The following is a 17,013-nucleotide window of genomic DNA, read 5'->3' on the forward strand; positions in this document are numbered from 1 at the left end:
CCATCTATTGAAAAGTTCCCCATCAACATTTCAACTGAATTTTAGCCTCTACTGATGAGGGCTGTCCTTCATACTTCATTAGGAGTAGCAATGATCTATCATTCATCATTTACTAGCTGGAATTTTCATTAGCATTTTGGCTACACTGAAATCCTGTTCCAATAAGAAAGGCCGGATAAATGCTTGTTATTTTTATCAAGTTTCAGGATAGTGAGGTGGTGCCTGGCAATCTTCAATCATGACTAATGAGTTTCATTTTTAAGGAATCATGAAGTCAAGAATTTTCATATATTTGATGTGTTTTCATCAATAGCATTTATTCATTTTGATGTTCAAAATTTACCATCTTTGGTCCCTCAGGTTAGCACCTGTGTCCAGTGATCCTGTTAATCTTTGGTAACTTCCTTTCTCTGGGTGCTACCTACTTTTTTCGTTTCCTTCTTCTATGTTTTTTTTTTTTTTTTTTACACATCTTTATTGGAGTATAATTGCTTTACAATGGTGTGTTAGTTGCTGCTGTATAACAAAGTGAATCAGCTATACATATATCCCCAAATCTCCTCCCTCTTTCATCTCCCTCCCACTCTCCCTATCCCACCCCTCTAGGTGGTCACAAAGCACCGAGCTGATCTCCCTGTGCTATGCGGCTGCTTCCCACTAGCTATCTATTTTACATTTGGTAGTATATATTAGTCTGTGCCACTCTCTACCTACTTTTTTTTTTTTTTTTTTTTTTTGCGGTATGCGGGCCTCTCACTGTTGTGGCCTCTCCCGTCGCGGAGCACAGGCTCCGGACGCGCAGGCTCAGCGGCCATGGCCCACGGGCCCAGCCGCTCCGCGGCACATGGGATCCTCCCAGACCGGGGCACGAACCCGTATCCCCTGCATCGGCAGGCGGACTCTCAACCACTGCGCCACCAGGGAGGCCCTCTACCTACTTTTTAAATTAACCTACCAACTACCAGTTCTAAGTAATAAGAGGACTCTACGTAAAACTGAGTTCCTCTGCCGAGTTTATGATTAACCTCTCTATCCCAAACCTTACTTCCTTTCTTGTCCCACACCTCAGGATTGAGGAGTATCAAAGAAAAAGGGGGATTGTAACCAAGCAGGACCTATGGGGCGTTCCTGGGACAGACACTCCCCCCAACCCCGATGTCCTCCACCTGCCTCTTGATTGTAGAAAAGCTTTAGTCTCCCAGGCCTCCCGATTCTCAGAAGGCTGGCTCAAGAGTGAATGATTAGGAAATAGATGTAGAAACAAAGAATAGGTGTTGAGCTGGGAAACTGGCAACAATTTAGACTATAAACCAGCCACATAGAATCATCAAACTCCCATTTCCCTGAAAGAGATAAATGAAGGTCTGACACACAGTCCTAAGTTACTTTAACAGGAAGCAGACCCCCACCAGATGAAAACTGCTGACCACAAGCACGTAGACAACATACTGGTAGAAACCAGAAGATTGGTGATGCTGGAAACTTCACCTTGGTGCCAACCAATCCAAGAACTGTGCACGAGCTGATCACGTGCACTGCCCCCTCCCTCACACTGCCTTTAAAACCTCTGTCTCCTAACAGTTTGGAGACGGTCTTAGGACATCAGTCCACCATCTTCCCATGTTGGTGGACTCCTGAATAAAGCAACTTTTCCTTTTCCACTAACACTTGTCTCTGGAGTACTGGCCTCGTCTGGTTACATACAGCATAAACTTGTATGTACACAGAAGACTTCTGGAAGGAAAGGCAAGAAACTGATAAGGATCATAAGCCCTGGGAAATGAGAAGGAAAAGGACTTTTCATTTTATACTTTTCCAAAAAATAGTTTAGATTCCATGTGCTTTATTGAGCATACATAATGGTATGTGGCGTTGTGCTAGAGGGCACAAAAATGTATATATCATGCATCAAGTTGGAAACCAAGTTAGCCCACTAAAAATAATTCAGGGTGTAAGAAAATGTATATACAACATATGTACTACTACAATAAATGTATGTTATGTATACCAGCATTATCTACTATTATGATAAAATGATTTCAAAATGCAAAAAAAAAAAAAGTTTAGAAAGCAACTCAAATATATGAGGGGAGTATTTTCAGTTTTCACCATGGGCTGGTAATAGTAATTTTTGTAGAAAGAACTTCAAATTACAGTAATTTGTTTAGTGCTCTATAGTCTTCAAGATTATGTCAAAATTGATTCATCTGTGATCCTTAACAATAATTCTTTGGATTACACAGTTAAACAACCAGGTCCGGAATTGAATGTGTATATTTCCAGTCCTTAACAGGAGTATAACAGTCCGCGGGAGATTGCACGTCCCACAGACACCTCAACCTCAAGAGCAATATTAACTCGGCTACTGTTTCCCAATCTATCTCCCATCTCACCCGATGGTACCCAAACCAGAGTTCAGGGAGTTATTCTAAATCCCTCTGCAAAGCACACTCAAAAATTATTCGTTGTTTATCTGAAATTCATATTTAACTGGCATCCTATATTTTATCTGGCAAACTCACACACTTTGGGAAACACAGCTCAGCTGGTGCCTCTCCAATTCTAGGAGCAATTCCTAAAATCTCAGATCGCCTCAGTGCCCTGCTGTAGTTGTCACCTAGGCAACAGATAAAAAGAGCTTTGGCTACGTGTCTAAATCCCAAAAGCCAGGAAATCGCCGGGCTCCGTAAACTTCGGTGAGGAAGAAGCATTGGTAGTAGGCCACGCGGAGGCCTGGGTTAACGGTTACGACACCAACCCAACCGGTAAGTAAAGGCTCCGCGCTTGACGGCCCCTTTTGCAGCAGTTGCTGTGATTGCCGTAAAGCGGCGTTGCCGCTGGTGTTGGCAGAGGTAAGGTGTGAGAGACACGGCTTGGCCTCCGGGGATGGGTGGGCGCCTCAGGCGGGTGTCGCCGGTGGCTCGGGCACCGTCACTGGGTATTCCCCCAGCCTAATGGGCACTTGCCTCGGCCCAGGCGGGCCATAGGTCGAGCGCGCTCCGGGCGGGAGATACTCAGTGAGGCAGTCCACGAGCACCTCGGGGTGGATGTGCGCTTCGGCGTCCCTCCCACGCTCTTGGGCTTGTCAGCAAATAAAATCCTCATCCCGTTACAGGTCCGGTGTTGGAGGCCGATCGAGACCCTTGTAGGACCCGGCTGGGGTAGTGACGTTTGAGGGTCCTGAGAGCTGTCTCGGGATTTGCAAGAGGATCTCGGGGGCAGGGGTCGGGGGGAGGGAGGAGAGCATTGCAGGCTGTGGGGCCCGTGTGTGCACAGGTGCAGAAGCATGAAAGGGACTACCAGGTTTGGGCAGCACTGCGTGTTAGGGTAATGGCTGGAGGAATGGGTGCGGAGATGGGAGGGCCAGAAATGTGGCGGGAGCTACCGTTGGGTCTCAACTGGGACGAACCTTGATGCCCCATGAGGGAGTGTGGAGTGCTTCCTTGGGTAGTGGAGGAGCTACAGCAGCTTTCTAGACAGAGGGTAATTTAATTAACCATCCCTTTCTTTTATGCCTTCCCCCTGGGTTCAGCTTTCAGTTCAGTTGGAGGAGTATTTACTGAAGCGTCCCTTTTGTGTGCCTAATAATGGGGTGGACACAGCTAGCCATGCTGAATACAGTTTCATATGGCTTTGACGTCTGCCTTTTGTTTGCACTATCAACTGGGGGATGTCGGGAAAGACTGATATATATATATAATATATATATATTATATAATATAATATATATATTATATATATAATATAATATATATAATATATATATATTATATTATATATTTATTATATATATTATATATATATATACAGAGAGAGAGAGAGAGAGAGAGAGAGATGGATGACCGAAGCTTTAGGATAGGAATCTGGGGAACTGAGTTAAGATTTCATCACCATCAACAATTTCTCAAGTAACATGAGAGAAGTCGCTTCTCTCTGGGCATTTACAACAGGTTCTTTCTACTTTTGAAGATAGCAGGTTTCCAAAGAATAAACATCAGCCTATGAACAAATATGAAAGTGAGTGATGGAGTAGTGCATTAGGAATTGGGAAAAGTAAAAAAGGCTGGGATTGAGCTGTACTTTGAGGATGGCTAGGGTTTGAGTCATCAGGAGCTATCTCTGCTGAGCACCATAGATAAAGATACAGAAGCCAGGAATAGGCATTTGAGAGTATATTTGCGGAGGTAGGCTTTGAGAGGACAGAGGACTTGAGAAGTATGGCACTAGAGGTTGAAGGAACCCCAAGTGGAAAGAAAATGCAGTACATTCTGAAAAGGAAGAAAAAAGGAATGAGAGAAATGTCAACAATATACAGTACTTGATTTCTTGGATCTAGGCGATTGTTATTTTGAGCCTGTGTTTCTCAAAAGTGAATTTAAGTGCTGTTGATAAAAATGAGAATTCTATCAGAATTTTAGCATGTGATAATGTATTGGGAGTAAGGTGATGCAGATTGTAGCTTTGCATTGCCAGTAACTAGCCTCTTGGGCTGTCATTTATTTTTTCCAGATCCTATTCTCCTCTGTAAAATGATGTTCTTGGATTAGGTGGTCTCTCTTCTCTAAAACCTGTAAAACATGAGTCTGTGAGGATGGAGAACTATTCTCTTTGAAGGGGGCAGGGAGATAGTAGATGGAGAATAAAATTGTTAACTTTGAGGCGTAGGAAATAGAGTTGGTTATATAGATAGATGGGGTTTATAGACTGAAACTTAAGTAGTAAGTTTTCTCTCAGAGGTTGTATTTAAAATCTTGAACATGAGTTTGCTTTGAGGGAGAGAATGTAAAGAGTAACTATAGGGTGTGCGCATAGATAGGAGACTAGAGAAATGATTGAAGGAGACGTAGATCTCAGGGCTGTGAGCTAGGACTCCTTTTCAAAAAGGATTAGATTTTGGGGGCCAGCATTTTTATTAAAATAATTTAACAGTATTTACAGTAAATATTAAGCAATCATTTTTGGGAACTCTAGCAGAAAATAATTCAAACAGATACAGTCTCCGCTGTCGTTCTGATTGTCTATTCAGAAGTAATATCATTTACATGCTTATTTATTCAACAAATACTTGTATGTTTCAGACACTGCTGTGTGCTAGGGATGTACAAGGAAGAAGGCAGATGTTGTTTCTATCGTCCCTGAATGTAAAGGCCGTATTGTCCAAATCAGTGCTTTTCATATTTTAATGTAAATATGAATCACCTGAGGATCTTAAAATGTAGATTAAATGTAGATTCTGAATCAGTAGGTCTGCAGTATGGCCTGAAAATTCTGCATTTTGACACTCTCCAACATGATGCTGATGTTGCTTGTCTGAGGACCATACTTTTAAGTAGCAGAGATCTAGATCCTGTCTAGCAGGTATTAAGCCACTACTACTACTTATCAGCTGTTTTTATTAATAATTTTATTGTCTTTATGAAAATAATATATGCTCATTATAAAAATTTTGGGACAATATAAAAAAAGCATAAAGAACAATGTAAAAATCATGCCAATCCCCACACCTAGAGATGGCCATTATTATTTATTTATTTTTTTTTTTTGCGGTACGCGGGCCTCTCACTGTTGTGGCCTCTCCCGTTGCGGAGCACAGGCTCCGGACGCGCAGGCTCAGCGGCCATGGCTCACGGGCCCAGCCGCTCCGCGGCACGTGGGATCTTCCCGGACCGGGGCACAAACCCGTGTCCCCTGCATCGGCAGGTGGACTCTCAACCACTGCGCCACCAGGGAAGCCCCGAGATGACCATTATTGATATATTGGTGAACATCCATCCAGATTTTATGTATGTACATATATTCACACTTTATATTTTGTACTAAGTACTTGATTTTTGCTGAGCCCTATGTTTGATTCTGTTTGTTTGATTAGCTTTATAGTTTTACTCAGATCAACACCCAGATATCCTCAACCAAGCAGTTAAGTATTTGCATTCTTGAGGGGAAGACTTTACTCAGTTAAAAATAGCTTGGTTTAACACTATTCTGTTACTCCAAAAATTGGAAGATAGTAAGATAATTAAAGCTTATAATGTGTGTGGGCTGTAGAATTTGTTAATTGAGCCACAGAATGAGAGAAGTTTTTTAAAGATTTTTGAAACTTAGTATTTTTTTTCTCATTACAAAGTCAATTGATATTCACATAGGATAAATAAAAAGGAAAAAGAAAAGCACCTACAGTCCTCCCAATCCAAAGACAGCCACTGTTTTTACACTGGTGTGTATGCTACTAAGGTAGCTCTTAAATGACCCATGAAATAATGTATGTAGATAATGTTTGGGTCAAAAGAAATCCTTGGTTCCTCTGCTGCCTTAGAAATAAACATAATCTATTGTTTGTACTGTAGAGTCTTGTGACAGGGAACAGCTAGCAGGTTGCCTGGTGTCTATAGGATGTACATAGGGCTCAGTGATATTTGTGAACTTAATGGAAAAATGAATGAATGAGGGAACAAACCAAACTGACCTGTGTGACATAAACTCTGGCTGTCACTCTTCACCTGCAGTTGCTCACATTCACCACTTATCTCAAATATTTTGTATACTCTGCTGGGCACACAGAGCTCTTGGAGCAACAGAGGTCCATCATAAATCTTTTAAAATCTATGTCTGTGCTTGAATTCCACTGTGGAAGACTACAGAATATGGAATACTGGGGAATATGGAAACATATGATAGCCTTCTGTCTCAAGGAACTATAACTAGTTAAGACTGACTGCAAAAATAGTACAAATATACAATGCTGTGTGGATATAAAAGAGGGAGCCTTTAGTTGTCTGAGAGCAGAGGGAATTACTAGTAGGCTTTTAAGGTGACAGTTATTAATTATTGCTGGCATTTATTGTATAGTTATCACGTCTAGGTACTGTCGGTGCTTTACATGTATTAATCTGTCAGAACAGCCCTGTGAGTCAAGTACAATTTATAGATCCACTTTAAAGATGGGGCATAGAAAGATTAAGTAACCTGCCTAAGGACGTACATATAGGCTGCAAGTGGCAGAGCAGGATTTGAACATAGCACTCTGTCTTTGGAGCCTATGCTCTGAACTACTCAAAAGACAGCAGGATGTGGGGGAGAAAGCACTGTAGAGAGAAGGAATAGCATAGACAAATACACTGAGGTGAGCAAGCACTGTATTGATGGGTTCATTTAGGGGATTAGTACTAAATAAGCCATAGAAGTTCTTAAAGCAGGGGAAAGTGACACAAAGTGGTACTATAGAAATGACTGGACTTTGGTCCCTAAGATGGGTATTTTGAGGAAAGCCTGGTAGAGTACAGATCTTCCTCAATTTGATAAACCCATCGTAAGTTGAAAATGCTATTAATACACCTAACCTACCAAACATCATTAGAGTTTAGCCTAGCCTACCTTAAACGTCTTCAGGACACTTACATTAGCCTACAGGTAGGCAAAATCATCTAACACAAAGCCTACTTTATAATAAAGTATTGAATATCTCATATAATTCATTGAATACTGCAAATGAAAAGCAGAATGGTTATAAGTGCCAGTTGTTTACTCTTGTGATCACGTGGTTGGCTGGGAGCTGTGCCTCACTGCCACTGCCCAGCATCATGAGGGATTATGTGGCATTTATTGCTAGCCCAGGAAAAGATCAAAATTCAAGTGCGGTTTCTACTGAATGCTTGTCACTTTTGCACCATTGTAAAGTCAAAAGCCATAAGTCAAACCATCGTAAGTTAGGGACTATCTGTACTCATGTAGGAGGCTTTCTATTTAGGCAGAGTTAATAAGCCTTTAAATTAGGCTAACTATACTGGAAATGGGAAAGAAATAACAGCTTGTAGAGGCACTAAGAAGAAGGTAAGTTTGGTGACTCAGATGTGGAATTAGAACCACAAAAACTATTTTGTTTTGAACATAAATAATTAGGGATACCATTAACAGAATGGAGGGGCAAGTCATGAAAGAAATCTGGTTTGAAGGTGGATAGTGATTTGTTTTAGGTGCTGGTGGAATGTTCAAGAGGACATCACCAACAGTCTGGTGAAATATTTATAAGTAGTAATTAGCCAGTAGATATGGGAGGTATATCTAATAAAATGATTAGGAGCAAGAGAATATGAAGAGAACATCCATCCAGATTTCATATCAAACACAGAATAGTAGGCCTATTAGGCAATGCCACTTCCTTTGCCCTTTTACTTTGCCCCTGTAATATCAGTCCCTTCCTGTCTTCACGTTCTTTCTTATCTAGGTCTTTCATTTCAGACACTCTCTAAAAACTCAGTACTCCATAGCCATCTCAAAAGGAGTCACTATATATATATATATTTTAAACTCCAGCTAGTCCTTTGGAGTCTGACACCCATTTCTGTCAGCTTTCCCATTCCTAGACTGATGCTCATTGCTTAAATCCTGGGAGTACTGGATTTATTTTATTTTATTTTATTATTTATTTTTTTTTTTGCGGTACGTGGGCTTCTCACCGTTGTGGCCTCTCCCATTGCGGAGCACAGGCTCTGTACGCGCAGGCTCAGAGGCCATGGCCCATGGGCCCAGCCGCTCCGCGGCACGCGGGATCCTCCCGGACCGGGGCACGAACCCGCGTCCCCTGCATCGGCAGGAGGACTCCCAACCACTGCGCCACCAGGGAAGCCCAGGAGTCACTATATATTTATGATTTTTCTGGAGTAACAAATGGAGAGATTAATTTTTTAATCTTCAAGTGTCAGCGTACTGAGAGAAGTTACATTGCAAAGGGTTAAGAAGTGAATACATTGCAAAGGGTTAAGAAGTGAATGAGTGGTAAGCAGATAAAGAGACTTCTTAAACCCTTACAGTCTAACCTTTGCTTCCAGGCTACTGACACTCTTTTGCAAATTTAGCAATGAAAGGAAAGGAAAAGGAGCAGCAGTATTTAAGGAAGATGGATAGCATCTGTTGCTACTGGGCTTTTTTTTGGCTTAGAGCAGCTGAAAATGTTGATTTTTTTTTTCATCTTAACTCTGAATACCTCTTCAGAAGCATTTTCTCTTTATGCTTCCCAGTCTGCTGCCTTATCTCAAAACATGCCTTTGCCTATTTACACTACCCTCTTTCTTCTCTGTAGTTTAGCCTCCTGTTTTATTTTGCAGTGCAGGGCATATTTGAATCTCAGTTCTGTCTGATTCATACCACCTATACCTTCCTCTCACTCCCCAGTGTTCCTGAATAAATTGGATCTAGCAGCATTAAGGGGACCAGGCTAGCACACATCATCTTATGAGCCTAAGTTCAGTGTCAGGGCTGATTATTTCTTGTCCAAGGGCCTCTGATATCGAGAGGTGATCCAGAAGGCAGTAGTGGGGAGAAGTGGGATAAAAAAGTCAGGCCGTTTGACATTCTTTCAAACAGATCCCTACCAAGATGATTCTCAAAAAAGTAGTTGGAGAGGGGATGTCAGGTTAAGCCAGGTGCCAAAGTTTTTTGTGCCTTTACCATCAAAGGACAAATGATAATGTAAAAGGGAAATGGGAAGCTGAAAGAATATGAAATACTGCTCTTGGCTGTAGCAAGAGCCTGAGAGCTATCTTGAACTTCCCATCCTGTATATTTTTCCTTCAAATTTGTATATCGCTTTTATCTACCACTGTTTTTTTCCAACCTTTCTCATGCCTTGACACAAAGCGAAATTGATAATAAAGGGCAAAAGAAAGGGTAAAAGAATGTGTTTGTTCTTGGCTGGAGGTGACAGTCTTGGACTCTAGCTACCCCAGGCTCAAAAGGCTGAGAGGATTGATAGCTCAGACACCCACAACCCGTTAAAGGTTCAGCTGGGAAGCAGATCTGCCCATTCCTGTCTTCTTCATTGCCAGATCCTAGTTCATGCACTAGTTAGAGCCTGTTTCCAAGTCATCTAAGACTAATTCTATGCTGTAATATACTATACTTATATTAACCTTCTCATATTTGCATTAGAACTTGAAGATACTTGGGTACTTAAACCTGGTAACTCCCCTTAGAGTCCCCATTACATCTCCCCGCCCCCTCATTTAAATTTACATCTCTGCAGTACTCTTTCTTCTTTGCCATTGTTACTGTTTTCTTTAGGAAGCTTTACCTAAGTATATGTAAGAAAATACATTACTTGTCTTCTCTAGCATTTTTATTGTGATAGCTAAAATGTCACATATAAAGAGAATGTATACACAAATAATGTTTTTATTTTGGCTCTATGCTATATTTCTCCATATGTTATTTTAAAATGTTTATTGTTCAGGAGTTGGAACCAAGTATAGGCTTTAAACTCCAAAAAAATCACTTTTTCATATTTCATATTCTGTTTTATTATGAAAGTTTCTGTAGGACAGAGAACTTTTTAAAATAAAAACTTTTTTTTAATAGTTTTGTGTTCTCTTGAGTATTGTGCAGTGTCTTTGAGTATACTTAGCATACTTATTTCTTAATAATAATTCAACCAGTTTTAGGCTGGTAGGGGAGATGATTCATGCATTCTAATAACTATAATTCAAAATAGAAAGTAGTAAAAGCCTTAGGGTTAGTTTCCTCTCCTTGTGCTCCATAGTAACCTGTATTTACTCCATGACCATTACACTTGATATTGTCTCTATATTTATCTCTGATAGCATCTATCACAATCTAGAACAGTGGTTCTTAATAGATGTGAGGGTGGTAAGGATGGTGCTTGTGCATTTTGGAAAAAACTTCCCATGCTGTTCTTTAGCACATCATACCCTCTACCACCATTACCATCACCATTCTTCTTTTGAAAACTCTTATATACTCATCTCTAACATCTTAGAAGATAGGGAACTGTATCATTTTATTTCCAGCTTAGCATTTTTATTGGCATCTCTACCTGTTAAGGTAGACAGTAAATATTTATGCCCTTCAAGAAGGTAAGACGAGGAATTTAGAGCTAGGAGAGTTCACTTCTGACTTTGAAGAGCATGAAAGACTTCATAATAGAAGGGTCACTTGAGAGGAGTGATGAAAATAGGTGTAGAACTGGTTCTGTGGAAACGGATGAGAACATTTCAGACAAGAGGGAATGAGTAAAAGCAAAGAGGAAAGGTCGTGTGTATTCCAGGAATACCTGGGCAAAAACCGTGGAGTGTGTGAAGTGGGAGAAAGCCTAGAAAAGTTGCGTGTGTTCAGTCAGATTGTGAATACCCTTGAATGCCATTACAGTTGACCCTTGAACAGTGCAGGTGCCAACCCTCTGTCGACTGATATAAAAACACACAACATGAGAGCTGTGAGTTTCAGTTTTATTTGGGGACTTACTGAGGACTGTAGTCTGGGAGACAGTCTCTCAGATAGCTCTGAGCAAGAAGAGGTAGTGGGGGAGGTCAGTAGATACATGATTTTGGCAAAGGGGCACGTGCACTCAAGCACACATGTCTGTAGAAAGTTGCTGCTAGTCACGAGGAATACATATCTCAGTTAATGATTTTAGTGCTTCTCTAAGTATGGGAAGAGGCAAGGGTCCAGGTTCATAAACTGTTTCTCCTGAAATATTTCTAAGTATCTAAGGGCCTGTTTTGCCTGTTTTCCCAGAGCACAGAGTGCCTCATCCTGATCTTCACCCTGAATTCCTTTCAGATGTGTTGTAGGTCAGCAACTGCAGTGGCTAATGACTTGATTCTTGTAGAACTGGATGGTGGGCACCATTCGTTATTTTACACCTCCCTGCAGTTAAAAATCTGCATGGAGCAGAGTCAGCCCTCCATAGCTGCAGTTCCACACCAAAAGATTCAGTCAACAACAGATTGTGTAATACTATTTATTACTGAAAAAAATCTGCATATAAGCGGACCTGCGTAGTTCAAACCCATGTTGTTCAAGGGTCAAATGTATGTGGAATTTGAGCTTTATTTGTAGGTGGTAGAGAACCACTGAAATATTTTGATTATGGTGTAATTTGATTCATTTATCAGCAACTTGGTACATCAATGTATAGGTAATATCATGAGTAGGCAGAAAGTGGAACCTGGGACATCAGTTACAATTAAGACATTTGTACAATTAGAGTTCAAATTAGAATGATTAGTGAAGAAAGTTAGTGAAGAAAGAAATTAGTGAAGAAAGAAGAGGGAGTTGGTGCCAGAGGGATTTTAGAGGTAAACTCAACAAGCCTTGGCCTCTCTTTTTTAAAGTATCACATTATTCATTCTAAAGTGGTAACTCCATTCCTAATGAAGAGATGGTGCTAGCAAGTAGGAATGTTTTGACAGGCTAATATTCTTCCTTTGCAATAACTGCCTTGGCATTTATAGAAAATAAGTAACGAAGTAAAGTTAATTGGATATCATCTTGATAATAAAAATGTAGTTGTGACTGATGATATATTCTGGAGGTTTATTTCAATTAAGAATTAACTGTAGGTTAGAGATATATCCAAAGAAAGAACAAGGTATTAATTTGGACTTTATGTTTCTGTAGTGGTTTATATAGGCCTTTCTTTCCACCTGTTAATTCTGGCACAGAAAAGGCTGGGCTATATAGCACACTCCAAATGCTACTTTACATTTCACTAGGAATCAGTGTACAATATGTTGATACACTATTTACTACAACTACAAGAAACTGAGCTGAAATACTGAAAATGAAGGATATTCTTTTTGTTATCTTGTGAGCTGTCCTTATCAGAGTACATATTTGACTGTTTTATTTTAGCAACGTTTAGCTGACAGCAAAACTAATACCATCATCAATATTGTTTTATGTTGCTAGTTTTTACAGTTTTAGGAGGTAGAGCATGATCATGATTTATTCAGTTCTTTGCTTTATGCATTATCTGTAAATCAAGTAGATTACTCACGTCACTGGTGATATTTTTCTTAAGTAGTTTGTTGACTTTATATAATATCATTTAGTGTTTGCTTTTTATAGGCTTCCACACTGGAAGCTTGTTTGGATTGTTTTAAAACTCTGAGACTTCTGATTTAAAGATGACAGAGTAAAGACATTTGTGCCTTCTTCTATCTGAAATTACCCTGAAACAGCAAGGAGAATGAGAGGCAGAGATGTACAGTTGACCCTTGAACAACATGAGTTTGAACTGCTATATGTAGATTTTTTTAAATAGTAAATACTGCAGTACTATATGACCCCTGGGTGGTTGGATCCACAGATGCAAAACTGCATATATGAAGGTACCGCAGATACAGAGGAACCACATATGTATATGGAGGGCCAACTATAAGTTATATGCAGATTTTTAATGTGCAGAGGGTTGGTGCCCCAATCCCTGCATTGTTCAAAGGTCAACTGTAATTACATCTTTGATGGGGCTAGAGTCCTGTACCCCAAATTGAAATATTTGAGAAATATTTGTCAAATGTAAGCAGAAAGAGATTAAAAGAGCATTCTGGCAGAAAGAGATCTCAGGTAGAACTGACAGAGCAATGAGAAATAGATCTTCTGTTTACGGTGGTGTCAGGATGCATAGAAAAGCAGTGGGAGAAGCTTCCTTGGAATGTTTGACAACATGAACTAGCAGGAAAGGAAGAGCAAATGAGAAAGCATACAGATACACAATCTTTGCAGGAAGCACACTCTTGGTGAGGCAAGAAGTAATGGCTAAACAACTTTCTCTTGCTTGTTCTCACATGCATTGTCTCTGTCTCTCTCACGCACACACATGTGCAGAACACCCTGTATCATAAAGAGCTTTCTTGTATACTAAAGAGACTACCGGGGCTTCCCTGGTGGCGCAGTGGTTGAGAGTCTGCCTGCCGATGCAGGGGACACGGGTTTGTGCCCTGGTCCAGGAAGATCCCACATGCCACGGAGCGGCTGGGCCCGTGAGCCATGGCCGCTGAGCCTGTGCTCCGCAATGGGAGAGGCCACAACAGTGAGAGGCCCGCGTACTACAAAAAAAAAAAAAAAGAGAGAGAGACTACCTTTTAGTCCAGAACACAGCCTTGCTTCTTCCTTCCACAATCCTCTTGCAGATAGTTGGCCTGAGTGGAGTTCATGTCATTCAAAGATTAATAATAATAAAAAGGAAATTAGCACACCATCTACACAAAAATGTTACAAGAAGAAAAGCGAAAAGAAACGGGAAAACAAGTGACAAAGAACCCATGAGAAAACTGTATTGGCCTAACAAATTTAAGGAGACAATCACTTCTTTAAAGTAACAGAGAAAGTTCATTGGCTAGGAAGAAATAGTAAGACAACAATAAATGGTGAGTAATAATTTGGCAGAACTCAAGAAAGAAAAGAAAGAAAAATAAAATCAGAAATAAAAGGCCAGGACTTCCCTTGTGGCACAGTGGGTTAAGAATCCGCCTGCCAATGCAGGGGACACGGGTTCAAGCCCTGGTCTGGGAAGATCCCACATGCTGTGGAGCAACTAAGCCCGTGCACCACAGCTACAGAGCCTGTGCTCTAGAGCCCACAAGCCACAACTACTGAGCCCCGTGTGCCACAACTACTGAAGCCCGCATGCCTAGAGCCCATGCTCCACGACAAGAGAAGCCACCACAATGAGAAGTCCATGCACTGCAATGAAGAGTAGCCCCCGCTCACTGCAACTAGTGAAAGCCCATGCTCAGCAATGAAGACCCAACGCAGCCAAACATAAAATGAAGAGTCAATAGGAACATCGAGGAGTGGTCCCTTATAAAAAAAAATAATAATAAAACGCCACATAAGAAGCAAAAAGGAGAATTAACACTGTTGAAAACTCAGTAAGGGATATGACGACAGGCTTTTGAAAGTTGAGCAAAGTGAAATGGGAGTGAAAGGAGATGAAACAAATGCTTAATTGTAGTTCTGGAAATAGAGAACAACATTAGAACAGAAAAGTATTCAAACATATAACTTAAGAAAACTTGCCACAGAGAAAACTTGATTCTACAGATTGAAAGTGCACATAATGAAGAAAAACTAATATACAGTCATTAACATCATTACATAACCTAGTTTTTAAAAAATTGGATTGCAAAGATAAGGAATGTGTTCTTTGCTCATCCCATTAAAAAGATCAGCTTATCTATAGGGGAGTGCCGGGGAAGGATCAGATATTGTCAAGGGAGTATTTAGCATTGCAGGACAGTGGTACAAATTCTATAAGTCATCAGAGGAAAGAAAGTGTGATCTCAAAGCCAAACTATTAGTTGACACCTGTTTTTTTGTTGTTTTTTTCATAAATTTATTTATTTATTTATTTTTGGCTGCATTGGGTCTTCATTGCTGTGCGCAGGCTTTCTCTAGTTGCAACCAGCGGGGGATACTCTTCCTTGTGGTGTGCGGGCTTCTCATTGCAGTGGCTTCTCTTGTTGCGGAGCACAGGCTCTAGGCACACGGGCTCAGTAGTTGTGGCTCACGGGCTCTAGAGCGCAGGCTCAGTAGTTGTGGCACATGGGCTTAGTTTTTCCATGGCATGTGGAATCTTCCTGGACCAGGGCTCGAACCTGTGTCCCCTGCACTGGCAGGTGGATTCTTAACCACTGCGCCACCAGGGAAGCCCGACACCCGTTTTTGAACAATGCAGGAACTCAAGGTAAATAGTGCCCACAAGTCCTAAGGAGAAGATGAATACCAGCCATCCAGTAGCTGAACAGAGATGATACAGCAAAAGGATTGGCAGGGATTATAGTAGGAATAAGACTAAAAAAGCTGTGAGATTTGTATTGCAGAATGCGATAGAACGATAGCAAAGTAAACTAATAAAAGGATTGAAAGAGGAGAGATGCAGAAGGTAGATTTTCTCTTATTTTTTAGCTGAAGAACTAAAGACATACAAAGTTTAGACATCAAGTAATAGAGGTGTTAGTATATTTAAAGGAATAAAGATAAACATTTGAACTGAATTTAATATGTTTGACCAAAATCAAACAGTGGAGAGGAGATAAGAAGAAGTAGAACTATATTAAATTTCTTGTTCTAAAGAAATAGTCAGATGGGACCAAAGATGAAAGAACAAAAATTTTTATCATGGCTTTTTTTACACTTGCAGAAAACTGAAAGAAATGTGTATGGAATATTTATAAAAACTGACCACATCTTACATAACAAAAGACAAAGAGCTATTATACAGATGATGTTCCTTGACCAAAAACTTAATCTTTTTCTATGGAAGTGGTTCTTAGTATGTTCAGCGGCATCAGCATTGCCTGGGAACTCATTAAAAATGCAAATTCAGAGGGCTCACCCCAGTTCTATTGAATCAGAAACCCTGGGGGAGAAGACCTCCAGTCTCTTTTGGTCAGTTTTTATAGATATCCCATTTATGTTTTTTGTTATTTGCAACTGTAAAGAATGCTATGATAAACTTTTTTGTTCTTTCAAGTGTGGTCTCATACCTGATTATTTCTTTAGGATAGGAAATTACCAAATCAAAGAAGGTTCTGTTGAACTTTAGATAACTTTTTCTCGGTTAATAAAGGTGAAAATTAAATACAGGTTTTTGTCTCTTTAGAAATATCTTTTTGTTCACAGAAAACAAGATTATCTTCTTACCCAAAAAGATGAAACCAACTGGGTTACTTTCAAAAGACAACCAAGTGAGCACCGCAGACTAATGAGTAGGATCAATAAGAACGTGATTTTGGCGCTTTTAACTTTGACAAGTTCTGCATTTCTGCTGTTTCAGTTGTACTACTACAAGCACTATTTATCAGCAAAGGTAATTTTTTTTCTCCTTTCTCATTATTAGACTTCATTTTAGCTGTATATTTTCCTAACATTTTTCCCTTTTGCAGTACATAAAATTAATCACAGTTTTTAAAATCCTTGCAGAAATAGTTCTTTGAGAGTCTCATCCTCGTGAGTGTGGCAAGCAATTCAAAATTACAGTTAAATGTTACTGTAATAACATGCTAAAAGTCAGAGGTGCCAAGTTTCAGTGATGTTGAAATTTTCTGATAGAGTTATGTGAAAATTGTTATTTTTCCAAACAGATCATCACTCATTGGAAAGAATTCAATGATAAATAATTTTGATAAAATATTAGAATTAGTTTATTTTAGTACAGAGTATATTTTAATATAGTGTCTAACAGGGAAGTGTAGTGTTATAACTTACCTTTATTAT

At 40.0% G+C, this 17,013-nt stretch overlaps 1 protein-coding gene across 7 annotated transcripts in view; it reads left to right on the forward strand.

The window, feature by feature from the left end:
* The first annotated feature begins 2,810 nt into the window (after positions 1-2,810).
* Positions 2,811-17,013, forward strand: part of FKTN (fukutin) — a 92,491-nt gene continuing 78,288 nt past the window's right edge. For all 7 annotated transcript variants that reach the window (XM_060101157.1, XM_060101152.1, XM_060101151.1 and 4 more), the window contains exons 1-2: positions 2,811-2,852; positions 16,420-16,606. In XM_060101157.1, coding sequence (XP_059957140.1) covers positions 16,502-16,606 — 105 coding nt within the window. In that variant the 5' untranslated portion in view covers positions 2,811-2,852; positions 16,420-16,501. The remainder of the gene's footprint in view (positions 2,853-16,419; positions 16,607-17,013) is intronic.

This window comes from Mesoplodon densirostris, chromosome 6 (assembly GCF_025265405.1).
Source record: "Mesoplodon densirostris isolate mMesDen1 chromosome 6, mMesDen1 primary haplotype, whole genome shotgun sequence".
Classification (NCBI taxonomy): domain Eukaryota; kingdom Metazoa; phylum Chordata; class Mammalia; order Artiodactyla; family Ziphiidae; genus Mesoplodon; species Mesoplodon densirostris.